The sequence below is a fragment of the Hemiscyllium ocellatum genome, chromosome 5 (genome assembly GCF_020745735.1).
Source record: "Hemiscyllium ocellatum isolate sHemOce1 chromosome 5, sHemOce1.pat.X.cur, whole genome shotgun sequence".
In the NCBI taxonomy this organism is placed as follows: Eukaryota; Metazoa; Chordata; class Chondrichthyes; order Orectolobiformes; family Hemiscylliidae; genus Hemiscyllium; species Hemiscyllium ocellatum.
Genome location: NC_083405.1, coordinates 76,425,976 through 76,447,175, shown reverse-complemented (window position 1 = coordinate 76,447,175; position 21,200 = coordinate 76,425,976). Strand labels below are relative to the sequence as shown.

At 40.6% G+C, this 21,200-nt stretch overlaps 1 protein-coding gene across 1 annotated transcript in view; it reads left to right on the top strand.

The window, feature by feature from the left end:
* Positions 1-21,200, top strand: part of hacl1 (2-hydroxyacyl-CoA lyase 1) — a 99,343-nt gene that overhangs the window by 32,673 nt on the left and 45,470 nt on the right. Inside the window, exons 7-9 of the mRNA XM_060825507.1 lie at positions 2,477-2,571; positions 5,415-5,527; positions 18,141-18,276. Coding sequence (XP_060681490.1) covers positions 2,477-2,571; positions 5,415-5,527; positions 18,141-18,276 — 344 coding nt within the window. The remainder of the gene's footprint in view (positions 1-2,476; positions 2,572-5,414; positions 5,528-18,140; positions 18,277-21,200) is intronic.

The following is a 21,200-nucleotide window of genomic DNA, read 5'->3' as shown; positions in this document are numbered from 1 at the left end:
GTTGCGTTTTCTGCAACCTCATGCTACAGAAAATTGCGTTATGGAAAACTGCTGTAGAAAATAGCGCTGTCGAGGATCGCTGTAGAAAATTGCTTTACCTGTTCAGTGAAATGTCTACGTTACCCAAACAGTGTCCACAATTCATCAATCATGTTATAGCCAATTTATGTTGACAAAATGTGCAATATACCAGAATGACATATACAACTAGACCTTGACCAGATGGGCCAATAGGCCGAGGACTGGCAGATGGAGTTCAATTTACATAAATGTGAGGTGTTGCATTTTTGATAAGGCAAATCAGAGCAGGACTGAAGCAGTTAATGGTAGGGCCCTAGGAAGTGTTGCCGAACAAAGAGAACTAGGGGTGCAGATACATAGTTCCTTAAAAGTAGAATTGCAGGTAGTCTTATGGTGAAGAGGGTATTTACATACTTTCCTTCATTGATCAGAACGTTGAGTACAGGAGTTGGGATGTCATGTTGTGGCTGCACAGAACATTGGTGTGGCCACTTCTACAATACTGCGTTCAGTTCTGGTCTCCCTGCTATAGAAAAATTGTTGTTAAACTTGAAAAGGTTCAGAAAATATTTACAAAGATGTTGCTGGGATTGGAAGGTGCGGGCTGTAGGGAAAGGCTGACTAGACTGACACTAATTTCTCTGGAGTGTCGAAAGTCTTGCTGAGGTCCATGTAGGCTACATTAACTGCACAGCTGTTATTTACACACCTCGTGATCACTTTGAAAATGTCAGTCAAATTTGTTGGACAAGATCTCCCGCTGACTATCCTTGATTAATCCTTGTCTTTCCAGGTGGAGATTAATTTTGACCCTCCGACTTCTTTCTAATATTTTCCCTAGCACAGATATTCAACTCACTTGTCTGTAATTTCTTGGTCTATCCCTACTACCCTTCTTGAATGATGGTGCCACATTAACTACCCTCCATTCCTCTGGTACATTTTCTGTGGCCTGAGAGGATTTGAAAATTAGTATCAGAGCTCCTGCAATCTTCTCCCTTGCTTTCCACAATAGCCAACTAAAACCACTAATATCTCCTCTCTCTCAATGCTAATCTGTTCAAATATATCACAGTAATCACACACCCCCATCACAATTTCCTCACTTACATTGTCCTCCTCCACAGTGAATACAGGTGCAAAGTACTCATTTAAGACCAACTACATCTTCTGCCTAGAGCCACAGATTGCTACTTTAATTCCAAATTGCTCCCATTCTTTCTCTGTTATGTTCTTGCCCCTTGGTGTATTCATGAAATGCTTTTGGCACAAATCCCTTTATTTTATGTGCCAGAGTTTAATTTTTTTTCATTAAATAACCCCCTGTACTTTCTGTACTCCTCCACCTTTTACTGTTTTGAACCCTCAGCATAAGGCATAAGTTTCACTTTTTTCCTTATCCAATCCTATATGTCTCTTGACATCCAATGCTCTAACGTAGATTTTCCTGCAAGTAGTTGCTCCGAGTCCTCTTTGGCGAAATCCTGTCTTACTGGCCCTTGCCCAATTCATAGACTTTACTTCCAGACTATCCTTGTACTTTTCCATAACAAGTCTTGCTGACTTACGATCACTACCACGAAAACGCTCATCTACTGACTCTTAACCACTTGCTCAGTTTCATTCTCCAAAATTAGATTCAGCACCTTCCGTCCTTACATTACTTTCCATGTGCTGGTTTAACAAGTGCTCCTGGATGCACGTTAAGAACTTTTCCCCCTCCAAGACTTTCTCGTTTTGTCTCTCTCAGTCAATATTGGAGAAGTTGAAATCCCCTACCATTGTTACTCCATTACATTTTAGCATATTTACATTTCTCTGAGATTTGCCTCCATATCTGCCCCCTATTGGGAATCTATGTACTCACAGAAATGTGGACATTCACTTTTGATTTTAAAATGGAGAAAAACAACTTGACCTCTACCTATCAGTCAGCTTTGATGTCACTTCTGTCAGCCTTTTTGAATACTGGAGTATGGTGGGGGTTCCTTTTGTGGTTTAGCTGCTGCTCTGACTGAACTTAGCCACTTGTGTTTTCTTGGACTGGTTTCGTGGTCCTGATCTCTCCCTTTGCATGGTCCCAGGGTCCTCAGCTCACTTGCTCCTTACTGAGAATAAAAATGCCACCCCCGAAAATCCAAAAGTCTTCCTCAGAAATGTCTCAAAAAGAGCCCTTGGAAAAGGAAAGTTATTTGGACCCTGCTTCTGAGGTAACTCCCTCTCAATGGTACAGCATTAAACACCATTGTGCTACCATGCCTAATGGTTGTATCCTGTTGATGGGACAGAACATCTTCAAGGATGATGATGGAAGATTTGATGGTTTTAAATTGTCTGTAAAGCACTTTGGGACATCTTGATCAGTGCTATATAAATTTACGTTAATTATTTTTCTTTGTTGTTCTCCAGGCTGTTCACCTGTAGAAATCTCGATTAATTTTATATTTTGTTCAAGGCAGTTAGAAGCAGCATCTATGGCCGTCCAGGAGCTTGTTATGTTGATATTCCTGGAGATATGGTGACGTCAACAATCCGGAGTGAATTACTGAGGTAGGTCTGTGAGCCAGGACATCGATCATAAGCTTTAGAATTAATGCTGCTTCTTTGATCATGGGGATGTGGGAACAAACATTGTGTTTGGACAATTCTAACGTTACCTTGTATGAAAAGAACACCTTCACTTGTACCTACTCGTAGAGACAAAGAAACTAGAAGCAGATGTAGGCCATTCGGCCCTTTGAGCCTGCTTTGTTGTTTAGCATGACCATGGCTGACTCAGTCATTAATCTGCAAAGTAAACAGTTTGTCTCCTGGGAAGTCAGTTCCACCCATTCACTGACCTTGGGGAGTTGAAGCTACGCTTTCTGTCTACACTCATTCTCCTGAGCGTGAGTCTGTGTTGTTGATTGTAGGTAATATATACTTGACTTCAGTTTATTTCCTGAGAGCCCTGAAATATGAAGGCGGTGAGATCTCATTGAGTTTACTTGGCTGCAGAGTAAACTGTCTCAGCTATTTTAATTTCTGTCCCTCCATAACATCTTGGTATGATAACTGCTCTGCTCAGGACTGTAAGAAACTACAGAAGGTTGTATGCACAGCCCTGACCATCAGAAAAGCCAACTTCCCATCCATGGACTCGTTGCCGCAGACAGGCTGCCAGCATCATCAAAGACCCCTCACACCTCGGCTATGCTCCCCTACAACCTCTTCCATCAGGCAGAATATACAGAAGACTGAACACACACACCAGCAGGTTCAGGAACAGCTTCTTCCTGGCTGTTATTAGACTGCTGAAGGGACCTCCCTAACTTCAAATAATGTTGATCCTGCTTTGTGCACCTCCTGTGCAACCGAAACCTTGTATACTTCACTCTGTCTAAGAGCCCTATGATCTGTATGTCCTTGTTTGCTATGTCCTACCTGCACTGCTTGCAAAACAAAGCTTTTCACTGTAGTTAGGTACATGTGACTACAACAAATCAAATCAAATCAAATCAAATCATATTCTGAATTCCCCCTTTGTTATTTGGTGACCTTAACTAAATAAAGAATATATAAGGGGTGAAATAGGCTGTGCTCAAACTCATTTTATTTTCAAAGTGCATTTAGAACATTCTATTTGTGGCCATTCATGCTATTACTATAGTAATATCTCCAAAGTATGTATTAGATTCTTCAGCTACTCATTCGCAAAGATGTTGGCTTGTTAATGTATACTTTGCTGATGGTTTTAATGTTTTCCTTTTCAGATCCCCCTTGTCTTGTAACGCACTATTATTTCTACTATATTTCCCCTTCCTCAAACTCATCCCACTGCATTTGTCCACATGAAGCTACATTTTGCCCCTTGTTGTCCCTATCCTTCCGTTTGTGTAGGTAATCTATGTTTGGTAGGCCTAAAACAGGTTATGCTGTAATTATAAGGAAAAATATTTTGTAATGTAATCATTTTAAAAAGAAAATGGTACTGCTATAATTTCAAAGGGAGCTGATAACAATCTTGAATTAGCCAGCTACTGATCAATGTAATACTGGAGCCTTGTCTTTATTCACTTACAGGAGTTTATTTACAGAAACACATTTACAAAAGCCTGCTTTAATAGTTATGTACAATTAAAGCCCACCCAAAAAACAAAACCCAAAAAACAAAAAGCAAATTAATAGTTACGGCCTGGCATAGGTGTTTCCACCAAACCTTTCCCAATTTTCCAGTGTTAGTATTCCTTTGACAAGTGCTGTTCCTTTACATGAATTGATCAGTATAATATTAATTGCATTAGATTCTTTACTCACTGATATCGCAGTGCAGTTGTAGGACCAAGATTATTTTTGATTATTTGTGTCATGTTAGAGGAGAAAGTAATAAATTCCCTTATATTTGTGCCTGAGAGTCCAGACAAAAACTGAAAACTGGAAATTGGGCTTCAGATGACAATTTTAAGTTTTACTGTGCTCAAGTCTGCCCTCGGGCCAATTTAGCACATGGTAGCTTCCATTGACTTCAATATGTTTTCCAGCAGCAACGTTTCACAACTTGAGATGGTTTGAAAAATAAGGCATACCCTTGAATAGTGGCAGAGGCCGAATAATGGGCTCTGATCTGTATTGGGCTGGGAGATTACAGACACTGCTTTGACTTCCAGGCTGACTGCCTTCAGTCTTTCAACTGATGATCATCCTTTACTCATATCTTACCATTTGAAAGTAGTTAATGACAACACTAGGTTACCATGTTTGTGTGCATGTCTGCACTCTATGAAGAGTCCTGGTGTTTGCAATGTGTGTATATACATGCAGGTCTTGCTTGGATCACAAAGTTCTTTCTGTCTGAACCAGAAATTTCTTCTGCTTTCTCCACCTGCCTTTGGTATATGTTGAAAGGATTTGCAGATCAGCTTCTAATCTTAGACACTTTACTAGGGTGTCTTCTTTGAGGAGTGAGTCCTTGAATGAGACCTTGAGCTTCTGGCTTAGAGTCAGAATCACTACCCATTCAGCACCTCACATTGAATACATTCTAGATACGATCAATTCATAGCTTTGGAAAACATCTCTTATTCCTGATGAAGGGCTTATGCTCGAAACGTCGAATTCTCTATTCCTGAGATGCTGCCTAACCTGCTGTGCTTCGACCAGCAACACATTTGCAGCTGTGATCTCCAGCATCTGCAGACCTCATTTTTTACTAAAACATCTCTGAATACAATTTGTTTTCGGTAACTATCATGATAAAGTGTTCTGCTGACCTAATAAATCACATGCATGTTCAATGCCTTTTTTCTTGTTGATACAAATCTTGCAATTGATATTGATTTCTTTTACTGTGAAATTTGCTCTCATAGTCTTCTGTACAGCTGAGAGAATCTATTTAACTGTGTTTCTCCATATAGAACTGTTCCTTGTTGTCTCCGTGCTCCAGTGGCCATGGCAGAACCTCAAGTAGTAAAAGAAGCAGCTTTGATCATTAGAAGTGCCAAGAGGCCGCTTGTTATTGTTGGCAAAGGTATGGAGATGGAAATTAGAATTTTTAAAATGAAAATGTTAAGAACCGTAGTTTTCATCTACCAAATGAAGTCAAACTTTTCGCTAATGATCCATGTCGATAATAATTTTGCAGCACTTTTATAAAACAGAAATGTTAAATGTGTGTAATTAATTTAAAAAATCTTCTTCCTATTTGTAATTGGGAATATATTGTTGACTATGTCTTATTGTTACATGTTTGAAACGTGCAGTCTTGTTTTTGAAATTTAATGTCGAGATATTCTTGAGATGAATGACTCTTTGATTTGGTTACCTGACAGTACATGTAGCACGTCACAAGTTGGAAAGTGACAGCATCCTGGAACCTGCTGCCCTCATTTTTTAAAATTCTAGTGTGCTGGTGTTTGCTGCAAATCTCCTGGAGGGCAATTGTGCTAGCAGCTTAATAGCTTTATCAGTAGTTAAAGCAAGAAGTTGACAGTCTTCACACTTGGGCTGACAAATGGTGATTAACATTCACACTGTGAAAGTGGCAAGTGATGACCATCTCCAACAAGAGAGAATCTAATACTGCCCTCGGACATTCAATGGCATTGTCATCACTGAGTCCCCTACTGCCAACATCCTGGGTTTATCCTTGACCAGAAATTGAATTAAACTAGTCGTATAAGTATTACCTCTACAATAGGGCAGAGGCCAGGTATCCTGCAATGGGAAATTCATTGTTTATCTCCCTGAAGCCTCTCTAGCATCTCCAAGGTACAAGTCTATGTTCTAAGTCAGGAGCGTGATAGAATATTGTCCATGTGCCTGAATGGATGTAGCTCCAAGGACACTCAAAGCTGGACACTAACCAGGACAAAGCAGCCCGCTGGATTGGCACCACATCCACAAATATTCACTTTCTCAATTGCTCAAGATCAGCACTGTGTACTATCTACAAGAAATTCGCCAAAGCTCCTTAGACTGTACCTTCTAGCCCACAATCACTGCCATCTAAAAGTCAAAGGCAGCAGATACATAGATGCACCACAGTCCGCAAATTCCCTGCCAGGTTACTCACTACCCTGATTTAGAAATATATCACCATACCTTCAGCATCGTTAGGTTTAGAGCCTGGAATTCCTACCCCAGTGACATTGTGAATCTGCCAACACCAATTGGATTAGATTAGATTTCCTAAATTCCTAGACTTCAGCCCAACAAGTCCACAGTGACCCTCCGAAGAGTAACCCACCCAGACCCATTTCCCTCTGACTAATGCGCCTAACACTATGGGCAATTTAGCATAACCAATTCACCTGACTTGCACATCTTTGGATATAGATCACTGGACTACAGTGTTTCAAGAAAGGACCTTTCCAAGAGCAACTTGGCATGGGCAGTAAATACTATCCCAACTAATCTGAATGGATTAAATACATTTAGCATTAGAGGGAAAGAGCAAAGACTGGCCTCAGGAAGGAGATCACCCCATACGTACAGATAGGTCTCAAATCTACAAGAACTGGTATGATCCGTTCTCTGTGGAGGGTTCGTGCCAAGTCATGAATGGGGCTCACTATACCGTTTTCCTTTTGTGTGTATTAGTGAGGCACAATGTGAATTGTGACAAATATGCCTTGCCTTTTCAGCCCAGAGCTATCTGGGCTAATATGAGTGGAGAGTCAGGATTATTTAACATACATGGAGGAACAAGGGTACAACATATTGTAAGGGAGGTGAGAGAGTTGCTGCGTTAGAGCTCGAGCTCATCAGAATATAAGGGAAAGGCGAGGACAAGTAAAGGCTATCAGACTCTGTGTTTATTTCCCTCGCATTTGAATTCCTGCATCCTAGTTTCCAGTTGTATCAGAAACTCTTCAAACATGTTTGTTTCAACAGCTTAGCTGGTAGAGTATTCTCAAGTATAGGGTATTTTTCGAACATCTGTATTTATCATACTTTGTTCTAAAATCTAAATAAAGTTAATGTACTTCTAGAATATTACTTGGCCTATACCATTTAATATGTTAAAAACTTTGAACAGGTCCCCCCTTTATCAGCATTTCAGAATAGTCTGTCATAATCCAGGTGGCAAGGATGTGCAAAACATTGGTAGGACACATTTAAAGTAGCAATTCGGGGTACCTTATTATAAAAGGCAAATTAAAATTTTTGTGAGTGTTAAGAGTAGACTCATTCATGTGTTGCTAACTGTAGGAAACTATAATTATTAAGGATAGAAATTTTGCCAACTTACTTCCTTCTGAAATGGCAGAACTATTTGAGAGTCAAGAACCTGTTTGATTACTCAATGAGTATGGTCCTTTCCAAGAGGCACGGCACCCAACCTGGGAGAGTGAGTGGAATAAAGTGCTTAAATAATCAATGAAGGATTTTTATGTAAAGGGACTCCAGCAGGACTCACAACGGCAACTCCAAGTGAAGGTTTCTGGATACAAATGGAAGGTGGCAACTGGTGCTGAATCAGAAGGCTGAAACAAACACAGATGCTGCTGGGGCAAGCTTAGCATTGTCTGACAGCATCTGTGGAAAGAAAAACAGAGTTAATGTTTCAATACCAGTATGAGTTATTCTCAAAATCTTAAATTTGTTTCTCTCTCCAAAGATATTGTTAATCTTGTTGGGTTTCTTCAGCATTCTTATTTCAGATTTCCAGCACCCACACGGTCTCACCTTTGTGGATTGGTTGACCCTGGTTCTCAGACTTGTCCCTGGGGCACTTTATGGAAGTCTCCAAGCTCACTGAGCAGGTTTGGCTGTGAGTGACAGAGCTGATGAGCAGTAGGAGTATGGTGCACGGGGGATCGGGGCTCAGCATTGTAAAACATTCAATCACGTCAAGGTCTGTCAAGGTGGCTGTCATACAGTTCTTAAATCGCAGCCTTTACTTTCTCATCTCACCAGTGTTCTCCTGTACAGCACTCTTCAGGTTGACACAGCTTATAGTCACTCCCAATCCCTTTTCCCTAGCTCCTCCTTAAATCTCCAACTAAATAGACAACCTCTAAACTGAACCTCTATTTATTGTCATCTCACACTGATTAGTCAAAATGGGGATATCTAGTTGACATGGAAGGGCCTGTTTCTGTGCTGTACATCTCTATCCATAACTGTTTGTTCTCTGTGCTCAGCGCACCGTCCAATTCTTAACTGTTTCTGCCTTTCTCAATTGTTCCAGGCACAAAGCATTTTAGCTGCGAGGTTATGCTGAGGCAATTGGGATTGCTCTGATTGGAGCAAAAAATGTTGAGGAGAGACCAGATAGAGGTTTATAAGATTATGCCAAATTAAGATTACATAGACAAAGTCAAGCTGTTCCAATTAATTAAAGATGCCAGGACTAGCGGACACAATACTGTGAACGGTATGGACCCTTTATCTAAGGAGATTGGCATTGGAGGCAGTCCGCAGAAGGGTTACTAGGCTGATACCAGATATGGAGGGACTGGATTATGAGGAGATTGGATTGGGCCTGTACTTGGTGGAATATAGAAGAATGCGAAGTGACCTTATTAAAACATATAAGGTTGTTGGGATCTTGACAGATTAGATGCAGAAAGGTTGTTTCCCCTTGTGGGAGACCTCGGGCCACAGGACATGATGTCAGAGTTAGGAGCTGCTCATTTAAGACAGCTGTGGAGGAATATTTTCCTTTCTGTGGTTTCTTTATCATAGAGGATATCAAGGTTGTTAGGTATATTCAAGACTGAGGTAGACAGATTTTTAATCCGGAGGGAAATTGACGGTTATAGGGTAAAGGCAGGAAAGTGAAGTTGAGGAATATCATTGACTAGCTCAGCAGACTGACTGGGCTGCATGGCCTATTTCTGCTCCTCCAACTTATGATCAAAAGGCACGAGAGTGGGGTGTGCAGGGAGTGGGGGCAGGTGGGTGAAATGGTGAAAGGAAGAACACTTTTGTGCAGTAATTGGTAATGTCCTGCAACTCACTGCCCAAGAGATTGGTGGAAATGAGTGTTTTGAGAATGAAAATCAACGGGAACTCGAGGGAAGTGGACTTGTAGTTCTCTGACAGTAAAGTGGGGAAAGCAGAATGACTGACTACAGAGAACAGCATGGACATTATGGGATGAATGGACTCCTGTGTCATTCTGACATTTGCTGTGTGTGTGCGAACTGTGGAATGGCCTTGTATAATTCACATTGAGAAATCCTGCCGATATCTCCAGTTGATTTCTGAAGGAGCCAAAAGTGAAGTGAAGTGAAGTGCTAAACTTGACACCAACTGATAGTGCACACCAGCCTTAGATTCAGAGAAGTATTAAGATCAGGGACTTTGCCTCACTCATTAGACTTCACACCATTGGACTGGGCTTCACGTGACCAGTGCCCAGGAGTCTGAGATAGAGCAGCTGATACCGTTGTTGCCAAAGGCCCTATCAAATAGAAATGCAGAGTCTCAGTTGCTTATCTCAGATGTTTTATCTGATTATGTAATGTTGTAACATATATATATATAGTCTAAACTGACAATTATTAAATCATTTATATATTAAGTATTTTAACCCAATAAATTAACTATGTATTGAAGTGCAGGTGACTTTGTGTAATCATTTAGTCAAAGAACCCATTAAGTACTTGTAACTAACAATAGAATCACACATTGTCACCTTCCTCTCGGAAAAAATGTTGTGAAACTTGAAAGGGTTCAGAAAACGTTTACAAGGATGTTGCCAGAGTTGGAGGATTTGAGCTATAGGGAGAGGCTGAACAGGCTGGGGCTGTTTTCCTTGGAGCGTCGGAAGCTGAGGGGTGACCTTATGGAGGTTTACAAAATTATGAGGGGCATGGATAGAATAAATAGACAAATTCTTTTCCCTAGGGTGTGGGAGTCTAGAATTAGAGGGTATAAGTTTAGGGTGAGAGGGCAAAGATATAAAAGAGATATAAGGGGCAACTTTTTCATGCAGAGGGTGATACATGTATGGAGTGAGCTGCCAGAGGAAGTGGTGGAGGCTGGTACAATTGCAACATTTAAAAGACACTTGGACGAATATATGAATAGGAAGGGTTTAGAAGGATATGGGCCAGTGCTGGCATGTGGGACTAGATTGGGTTGGGATATCTGGTTAGCATGGATGGGTTGGACTGAAGAGTCTGTTTCTGTGCTGTACTGTACATTTCTATAACTCTATGACTCAATGTGTAGTCTTCAAGTGATTCAGATTAGGAGAATGAAGGAGAGTGGGTTGGGGATGGGTGGGTGGTGGTGGTGGGGGAGGGTTGTGTGGAGTGGTTCATGTGATGCTTTGGTAGTGGCCTCATCTCTGGACAATGAGACCTGGATTCAAGTCCCACTTGCTCCAGAGATGTGGAGTAATATCTCTGAACAGGTTGATTAGAAAATATCCAGATAGCCCAGTAAATGTGTCCTCAATTCAAAATCTTAAGTTCTGCCTTTATTTTTATATCATACTTTATACTGTTGTATAATTTATAACTAAAGGTGTAAAGGTCTCTGGTTGGGGAAACAAAACACGTTGAAGTAGAATGGGAGTTTGGAAGGTTCTCTGTGGTGCAGAGTAACTAATTGGTGCTGTGAAACTGAGGTGCGACACTGCCCCCACTAGCAGTGTTTATAAATTCACAACAAGTGGCTGTCATTACCAAGCCCATAGAGTCACAGAGTCATAGAGATGTACAGCATGGAAACAGACCCTTCGGTCCAACCTGTCCATGCTGACCAGAAATCCCAACCCAATCTAGTCCCACCTGCCAGCACCTGGCCCATATCCCTCCAAACCCTTCCTATTCATATACCCATCCAAATGCCTCTTAAATGTTGCAATTTGTACCAGCCTCCACCACTTCCTCTGGCAGCTCATTCCATACACATACCACCCTCTGCGTGAAAAAGTTGCCCCTTAGGTCTCTTTTATACCTTCCCCCTCTCACCCTAAACCTGTGCCCTCTAGTTCTGGACTCCCCGAACCCAGGAAAAAGACTTTGCCTATTTACCCTATCCATGCCCCTCATAATTTTGTAAACCTCTATAAGGTCACCCCTCAGCCTCTGACGCTTCAGGGAAAACAGTCCCAGCCTGTTCAGCCTCTCCCTATAGCTCAAGTCCTCCAACCCTGGCAACATCCTTGTAAATCTTTTCTGAACTCTTTCAAGTTTCACAACATCTTTCCAATAAGAAAAAGGCCAGAATTGCAATATTCCTATAGTGGCCTAAGTAGTGTCCTGTACAGCCGCAACATGACCTCCCAACTCCTATACTCAGTACTCTGACCAATAAAGGAAAGCATACCAAATGCCTTCTTCAATATCCTATCTACCTGCAACTCCACTTTCAAGGAGCTATGAACCTGCACTCCAAGGTTTCTTTGTTCAGCCACACTCCCTAGGACCTTACCATTAAGTGTATAAGTCCTGCTAAGATTTACTTTCCCAAAATGCAGCACCTCTCATTTATCTGAATAAATGCCACTTCTCAGCCCATTGGCCCATCTGGTCAAGATCCTGTTGTAGTCTGAGGTAACCCTCTTCATTGCCCGCTACACCTCCAATTTTGGTGTCATCTGCAAACTTACTAACTGTACCTCTTATGCTCGCATCCAAATCATTTATGTAAATGGAAAAAAGTAGAAGACCCAGCACCGATCCTTGTGGCACTCCACTGGTCACAGGCCTCCAGTCTGAAAAACAACCCTCCACCACCACCCTCTGTCTTCTACCTTTGAGCCAGTTCACATCATCTAATGTTAATTCCTGGTGGATTTTCAGAAGGTGGTGACGTGATTTCTTGATTAAAACTCAAGTGGTTTACTGTGGAATTACAGAGAATAACCACTTGCTGTGGCCCTGGAGTCACATGGATCAGATCTTGTAAGGGCAACAGATTTCCTTCCTCAAAGGGTGAGCCAGTTCAGCTTTTATGGCCCTGTAGCAGTTTCATGGTCACCATCACTAATACTAGCTCTTTTATTTCAGATTTTATTCAATTCGTTGAACTTAAAATTCCTCAGCTCCTATGATGGGGATTGAACGTGTACCTTCAAATCATTAGCCCAGGCCCATGAATTACTCTAGGAGGATAACCGCAATGCAGTAGCCTTAAAGTACCTTCACTGTAATCACAGTTTAGCAGCACCAAGTGGCCAGTTCTCATTTTATTCATTTAGGTTAAAATGGAAATGCTGACATGAGTAATTTTAATAATAAATAACAAGCATTCAGATAAAGTATTTTTAATGTATAATGGATATTCTGAAACATAACTTTAAAAAATTCTCCTTCACACTGACTAAACTATGCTTCTGTCAAATATATTTAACTCTCCAAAAAATGTGTGTTTGTCTTTAGATTCATTTTGCTTTGCTTTCAGTAAAATAGTGCATTTAAAAAGAAGCTGTAGATGTTTTGAAAACTATATTCATCTGTTAGAGATTCATTTGGCATCAGTGGTTAAAATAGAGGTCTGCTTAAAAGTTATCCTGATAAAATATAGCTGCGATAAACTTTAAAGCCTTTTGATTTATGAGCAGGATAATACTGCAAGATATTTTTAAGAGCAATCTTTGTATTATTCATGCTATTTCTGATGCAGCTACAATCTATGTTAAGACTATTAGGTGCAGGATTTTCGCATGTTATTGATCTGTAGAATTGAAAATTTCCATGCTAATTGCAATAGCTACTTTGTTTTGAAACAGTTATTGAGCTGTCAGACTCTCTACAATAAGAGGCTAATGTTGCATTGCTGTCCTACTTAAGGGATACTGTTCAACTGTTGCATTGTAAATTATACTTAAAATTGGACTAAATATGGAAGGTTCAGAAATCTATGGCCCAGATTTTTCGATGGCCAGATTGTTGGTATTCTAGCATAGATTGGAGTTGTGAATGGTGACTTACAGAATACTGATCATGGTTCACACTGAAGGAATTACCCTGGAAATTAAATCGATGCATAGAACCCTCTGAAGATCTCCATTTAAACCAGAGATTTTTGAGAGTTCCAATGAAATGAAATGAAACAAAATAGCTAGTCAGAAAAATACAGACAAATAAATATATAGTAACTATTAAACTGACTGTACACTTAATTCACACACACGAGTAACTACAACTCTCCCGGAACTTACACTTGCCAGACCCTGACCTAACACACTCAGCCTGGAAGACTTGATTTCTCCCACTCACTCTGACCTACCCAAAGCAGCATTCCTCATCTTCCCACCTTGAAACCTGGCATTTACTTGACACCCTACCCCAAATTCATTCCTGATTAAGAGCTTTTGCCCGAAATGTTGATTTTCCTGCTCCTCGGATGCTGCCTGCTGTGCTTTTCCAGCATCCTTCTAATCTAGACCCTATCCCAAATCCCATTTGGCATCCTACCCACCTGACCACCTACCTCTTCTTCAGTCCTTACACAGCTGTCATTCTACATGACTGACATTACCTACTCATTTGCACATTATGTTTGGCACTGTGCCCCTCTCCAACTGGCACCCTACCCACCTACCACTTTACCTCTACCCACCTGGTATCCTTCCCCTTAGTACCCCACCCAGCTGGTAACCTACAGACCTGACTTCATCCCTACTTGTCACCCTACTTAAATGTTATCTTACCCCTACTCACCTAGCACCCTATCCCTCCCCCGCTGGCTCCTTATCCCCTGATAATCTGGCATTCCTATCTTTGGCACTCCATATACTGCCCGGTTGGCACTCAGTCCCCACTACTTAAATGACACCTTAACCTCCCAGCAGCCTAACATCACACTTACCTCCTGTACTTGCCCTTTGACACCAGCTGTCAAAATGGCTGTCAGAACTTTAACAGAATCCAGTAGCCGACTGTTGTGAAAAGGGGCATGGTGTGTGTCACCATCTGACAGCTGTCAGAATGGAAGTATTCTTCTGTTTGACTGAGGGAAACCTGAAATGCAATCTCCTCTCAGAAATACAGAGTTCCCTTCTTTTATGAAATAAACAAGAGGCTAGAGAGTGCGCAGAGATTCCTAAAGCAGACAGATCAGTGATAGAGCTAGGAGAGACTTGGGAGCAGTGCCAGTGTAGTTTAAAAGCATAGAAAGGGCGGAGAAATACTCATAAATGCACAGAATATACGAGCAGTGAGGTTATGTGCGACTGTTTAAAATGCTGGTTTGACCAAACTGCAATCAGTTCTGATGAACACAATACAAGAATAATATGATTGCACTAGAGGGGCTGCAGAGGAGATTTACCAGGATGCTGCCTAGGCAGAGGGAGTCTGAACTATGAGGAAAGATTGGATAGACTGGAATTGTTTTCCTTGGAGAAGTGAAGGTTGAGAGGGGATTTGATAAAAGTGTATAAGGTTATCAGGGGCATAGATAGGGTAGACACAAAGACACTTTCTTCCATTAGTATCGCGTCAGTAACCAGGTAAAAGGTGGAAGGCTAATAGCTGAGCTGAGGAGAAACTGTTTCACCCAGAGCGAGGTGGGTGTCTTGATTCACTGTATGAAAGAGTGCTAGAGTTGCAACTCTTGTAACATTTAGTGAGTATTTTTATAAAAGAATCACTTGCATTATCATAGCGTCCAGGGCTAAGGATGAAAAGCTGGAAAATGGTGTTAGTGTAGTCAGATCTTTATTGTCTCACAGACACGGTGGACCAAATGGCCATCTTCTGTGCTGTAAACATCTATGAGTAGTCTGCAATAACTAATTTTTCTTGAATTTGATTTCCATATTCATCTTGGAGATTTTGCTTTTGAGAATGTGAAAATTGAGAAGGTTCTTACTGCAAACAAAATCAGGCAGGACAGTCGCATACTAAATCATCTGCTTTGTTTGAACAGTAGGTGGCAGCAGCAGTTTGAATTTACTCTGCACCAGTATATTATGGATCAGTGGTGCTGGAAGAGCAGCTCACTGCCTTTATTCCTGATGAAGGGCTTTTGCCCGAAGCGTCGATTTCGCTGCTCGTTGGATGCTGCCTGAACTTCTGTGCTCTTCCAGCACCACTGATCCAGAATCTGGTTTCCAGCATCTGCAGTCATTGTTTTTACCACTATATTATGCTGCATGTTGTCTGTTACCTTCCTGGGCCTCCAGACAAAAGAGTAATGGTCCGAGTTCTGGAAGGGAACAAAAGCACAAATGCTAAGGGAGAAATTTTTCCAGCTTTATGGCCTTGCATTAGTACCTAAACTACTCTCAACAAAGTCACGCTGTCTTCAGATGTGACTATGATCATGCAAATCTATGCCATTTCAGCCCTGTTAACCCATCTGCAACCCCTTGGCATAGATACCATCCTCCTTCATAGCTTCTCTATTGGACAGCTAAGTGGAACTTATTCAGCTAGTTCCATTGTTACCTACATGCTCATAAACAGAGATCCTACCTCAGTGACTTCACTTTCTGCTCATGGTGGCGCGATGGCTCAGTGGTTCTTCTGTCGAATAGGAATGAGAATTGTTAAGGTTGCTGCCGTAGTCAAATAAATTCAGATAAACCCAGAAACTACAGCCAGTTTCACCTTGTTGGGCGGGGTGGGGGGTGGGGAGCGCAAGGGAAACAGAACTTAAAAGCAATAATCTGGATCAAAATATACAATCACTGCACAAGAGAGGCTTAGTTCTGGAAAGCCAGCATGGATTTGGTTACAATGTGACTCTTGTTCAGAACTGTTCTGACTTGAAATGTTAACTATGCTTTTCCCTCCACAGATGTTGCCAGAACCACTGAGTTTCTCCAGCATTTTGTTTTTGTTTATGCTTCCCTAGGTTGTTTTGGTGAGATAACTGGTAGTGGCGATGGGAGTGTGGTGCTTGATGTATACAGGTATATGAACTCCCAAAAGTACCTACACAATCACTTGCCAGGAATAGACAGTGGCAGCATGAATACAGAGTTGCCTAACTAACAGAACACAAAAGAGTAGCAAATGTTTGTTTTTCAGATTGTGGGTGCAACAGCAAGTCAGAGACTGGGAATTCACCTCCTGACTTGGCAAAATCTGCCCAGCATCTCTAAGTCAGAAAGGTAATGGATAGTTCTCCATTTAATTGCATGAATGAGGTTCCAACGACAATCAAGAAGCTTATGATTATCCTGGACAAACTAGTCCATCCCCTTTTGGAAGCATTCCTCCACCACCGATGCACGGTGACAGCAGTATGTACCTACCATACAAACAATAAATTGCACCAACTCACCAAGCATCCTTCAGTGCCACCTTCCAGATCCACAAACTGCACCACCTAGAGAGATAAGTGCAGTAGGAGCATTGATACACAATCACCTGCAAGTTCCTCTCCAAGTCAGTCATTGTCCTGATTTGGAATTGTGTCGCTATCCTTTCACTGTCATGGGATCAAAATCCTGGAAGTATCAGAAGGTATGGCTGGTTTACCTACAACACATGGATTTCCAGCTCAAGAATGCAGCTCACCACTAACTTCTCGAAGGCAATTATGGATGAACATGCTACCAATCCATGAAAGATTTGTACTTAAAAAGCTATTGGAGTTCCTCAGTGATTAGTCCTAGGATCATTGCTTTAACATATGTTAATGACTTAGATATAAGGGTACAATTTCAAAATTTGCGCAGAATGCAAAACTTAGAAGTGTTGTGATTTGAGAAGGATATTGATAGACTTTAAGAGAGAGACCAGGTTAAATTTATTACAGATACATGTGATACCTTTTGGTGAGAAGAATTAGTAAAGGCGAATAACTTAATGGGTACAATTCCAAAGGTGTTCAGGAACAGAATGTTCAAGCAACATATTTACACAACTTGTTGAAGGTCACAAGGTAGGCTGTGAAAATGGTTAAAGAACCTTAGAGGATCATGTGCTGTATGACATGAGACATAGAGTACAAAGGAAAACTTATAATAAGCTGTAATAAAATGCTTTGTCAGCCTCAGTTGGAGTAGAAGGTTCATTCTTTAGGAAACACTTGGAAAGTGTACAAAAGGTTTGAAAGAATCATTTAATTCTTGAGGGTGAGTATAACAGTTAAGTGGAAGGATTGGAGAAGCTGGGGTTATTTTCAACGTTTGAAAGCTTGACAGGTTTGGGTAGAGTAAGAGGAGAGAAGCTGTTCCCATTAGTAGAATGTTCAAGAGCAGAGAACACATATTGACACTGATTATTAAAGTAATCAAAGATGGCATGGGGAAGATCATCTTTACACGTCAAATGCTTATGAACTGTAATGCACAGTCTGAAGGAGTTTTGGAGGCATATCGAATTTTAGTTTACAAAAGAAAATTCAATACGTACTTAAAGAGAAAAACGGCACAGAGCTACACGGAAAGGGAAAGGCAGTGGAACTAACTAGATAGCTTTGGCAAAGACCTGATTTGGTCAGGCCTAATGGCTGTAAACTTTCTGTAATTCTCTAATTCCACAATGAGTTAAAGGTGATCTATATTAATGTAAAACAAATTGTATATTGCATTGATTCTAAAGTACGTAGATAGAAGCTACTGCATCAACAAACTAAGGACTGAAGATCACAGGATATAGGATTAATAATCAAAGTTTCTGGGTATTGTAGCAAGATACTTTCTTTCACAGTTACAATATAAACACTTGATTGTTAAAACAGACATAACTTTACAAATGCATGGCCTTCATTTTTTAAAGGTGCAGCCTATTCTCGTGCTGAAGATAACATCAAGAAGCTTATAAACTCGTGTGGACTACCATTTCTGCCTACTCCAATGGGGAAAGGTGTGGTACCTGACAACCATCACAACTGTGTCTCTGCTGCCAGGTCTAGGTTAGTGAGACGATGCTGATGTCTTTTCAATGTGGAAAATTGATGTCACTGGAAATTACATTCCAATTATTGAGCAATCTTTTAGGACTTCACATTTCAGCATTGTTCAATTTTCATTTTCTGTTTGTGGGAACATGAATACAAAAACCTTTTGCCCATTAATTGCACTCTTAATTATACTAACATTCCCTTTTTTATATTGTAGCACTCTCCTTGTCACTAAATAGCAATATCTTTAGCTTTTATCATCCATACTTCAGATTTCTTATCACCTCTCAATTCTATGATGAAACTGCCTTATCCCACAGTATATCTTTCCCATCAAACTACATAAAGGCTAAAAAATTAAAATTATCTTTTACATTCAGTGGGAGCCTACCGTCATCAGAGTCTTTAAATCTAAATCTTGACAACTATAGTTTAATAAAGGTGTGTGTCTGTCTTGAATGGAACATTTCCTCTAACATGCTTTATTTTAAAAAAAAGAGAGGTTGTTGTAAAGTACAGAATTTTACACTCCACATGAACAATGCTATGGGAACAGTTTCTTGGTATTATGGAGCTCAATTATAGCTGAAAAGTGAGTCATGTTGTTACAGATGTTTGCCTTCAACCCATTGGACAAACCAGAGAGTGTTAATATGATTGGTTGAAACTTTGGAGTTTTGCAATTGTCCTGATATGTTTAAGACAAAAAGGTACAGCATCATGTTCATAAGAATCTGTTTCAACTCACAAAATAGGTGGATAGCTGGTTCATTCCTCAGGGCAAAACCGTAACCAATCACTATGGTTTAAAATCTAAAAAGAAACAAAGACTGCTGCTGCTGGAAATTTAAAACAAAAGCAGACATTTCTGGAGAAACTTCGAAGATCTGGCAACATCTGTGGACAGAAAACAGAGTTAAAGTTTTGATGAAGAATCACCAGACTCAAAATGTTAATTCCACTTTCTTCCTATAGGTGCTGCCGGACCTGCTGAGTTTCTCTAGAAATTTCTAGTTTTAGTTTAAAATTTAAACAAAGTTTGGCAGTTAACTGTCAATCACTATTAACTTCTACACTTTTCATGTCACCACCTCAACTAATTAGAATCCATTTGCCAATCAATCAGTGCTGTCCTCTCCTATAGCGTAAGTATATTTACTTTGGCATTTCTTACAAATTATCCTGATGACTGTAAGATAAAAAGCTTTGAGAGAATTTGCTTTTTTTTCAATAATACTCAAATCTTGATTAACTACAAGACCCATTCCATCTGCAAATATGATTTTACAATTTTCACAGAATTTATTAATTTTAACAACATGAGTACAAAAGAAATGATACTCAATTAAGGTAGTAGCTCACAGTCAATCTACTTTGGGGCACAAGTTCATTATACTGGTTGTCTAGGCACATATCACTTGTTCCCTTCTGTTGATTATAATTCTCCTTCTATCTTTGGTCTTCCTTATACAGCAAATCACTTGCAAAAATTTTTTTTAACTTGTTCAGTGATGTGGGGGTTAGGAGTATTAGTCAAGGTAAATGTGGAGCAATAGGATAGGAGGTAGCTTTGGGTGGGATATTCTTTGGAGGGTCAGTATGAAATAGCCTGTTTCCACACTGTAGGGATTCTATGATTTCTGTGATTTTCTAGGCAGTATCCCCTGTATTATCAGGGACATCCTGAAGTCTAATTGGCTTGCCACATAAGGGCACCACATGATTAATCTCAGATTGGCTAAACAGATTCCTAACTAGTTTCTTTAAAGCAATGATCTCCTGAACGACATTACTTCCTGCTGTTATCTAATTCATTCTCTGATGGGCCAATCTTATTGTAAGATCACTGAATGCCTTTGAATGGGGAACTACCATCACCTCCTCGCCCAATGGTTTACTTATCGGGTTACCCTTGTGGCATGCTACCCTCTTGCTGCTGGTTGAATAGGATGAGGTCCTGAAATAGACATTAATTGTCAAGTTAAGGGCCTTAATTGACAATTAGAAAGGAGGCAATTCATAGAACTTCCTGTCCCAGACTTAATCTGGGTAAAAACGAGAAGGCATGAGGATGCCCTGGTCATCCTTGTGCTGGGTCAAATGGTCTCTGTAGCACCAAACTCACCACAGGAGAAGGCATTGAATTCTGCCCAGTGACTGGATAGAGAACTGAACAAGCTCCATCCAGAGGCTATTAAGATTTTTTACCTCTCTTCCCCCCCGCCCCCAGACCTTGACAAACATGAGGTAAACCAGTCTTTATTGAAATTCAAATTGAGCACACTGTACCCCCAAGTTAGGTAGTTACTTCTTTTTTAATCTGGTAATTCATCAGAAGAAATAATTCACAGTTTCCTAAGTGTCCAGCTTTTCCTGGTGTTATGTATATAGTTGGAGATGTTTCCCTTTTAAGAGAGCTAGTCAGGTGACCTGGAGCAAAGGCGCTTGGGTCCAATTATATACCAGGTAGAGCAATGTAAATCAGAACAGGGGTACTTTATTGATGATACTCGCACTAGTTGTGAAGGTGTGAACATTGACAATAGTGTTCCTTTTCTGATTTACATTGCTCTACCTGGTTCTAACGGAGCCACCAGCATCATAACTGGTGACTTCTGTGGCTATCTAGAAGATATTGGGTGGAACTTCCTGGTCCTGCATGATATTGGATGGAATTGGGAGGTCAAAAAAAAAATTGGTGTGCTGTTTTTGGTATAGCCATCCCATGCTTTCCCACCTTTACTCAAGTAAGTTCTGGGTGCATAATCTTCTCACATTACCTACATGATCAATTGATGACCACTGAAGAACCACTTTAAAGGCCTATTTCTTTCGGGCATCAATTTTCTCAGCTCCAAGAAGAATAAAACAGAGTCAGCCTAACCAAATGGTAAACTAATGAGATTCCTCCTGTTGATTCATCAGTTTGCTGCTTC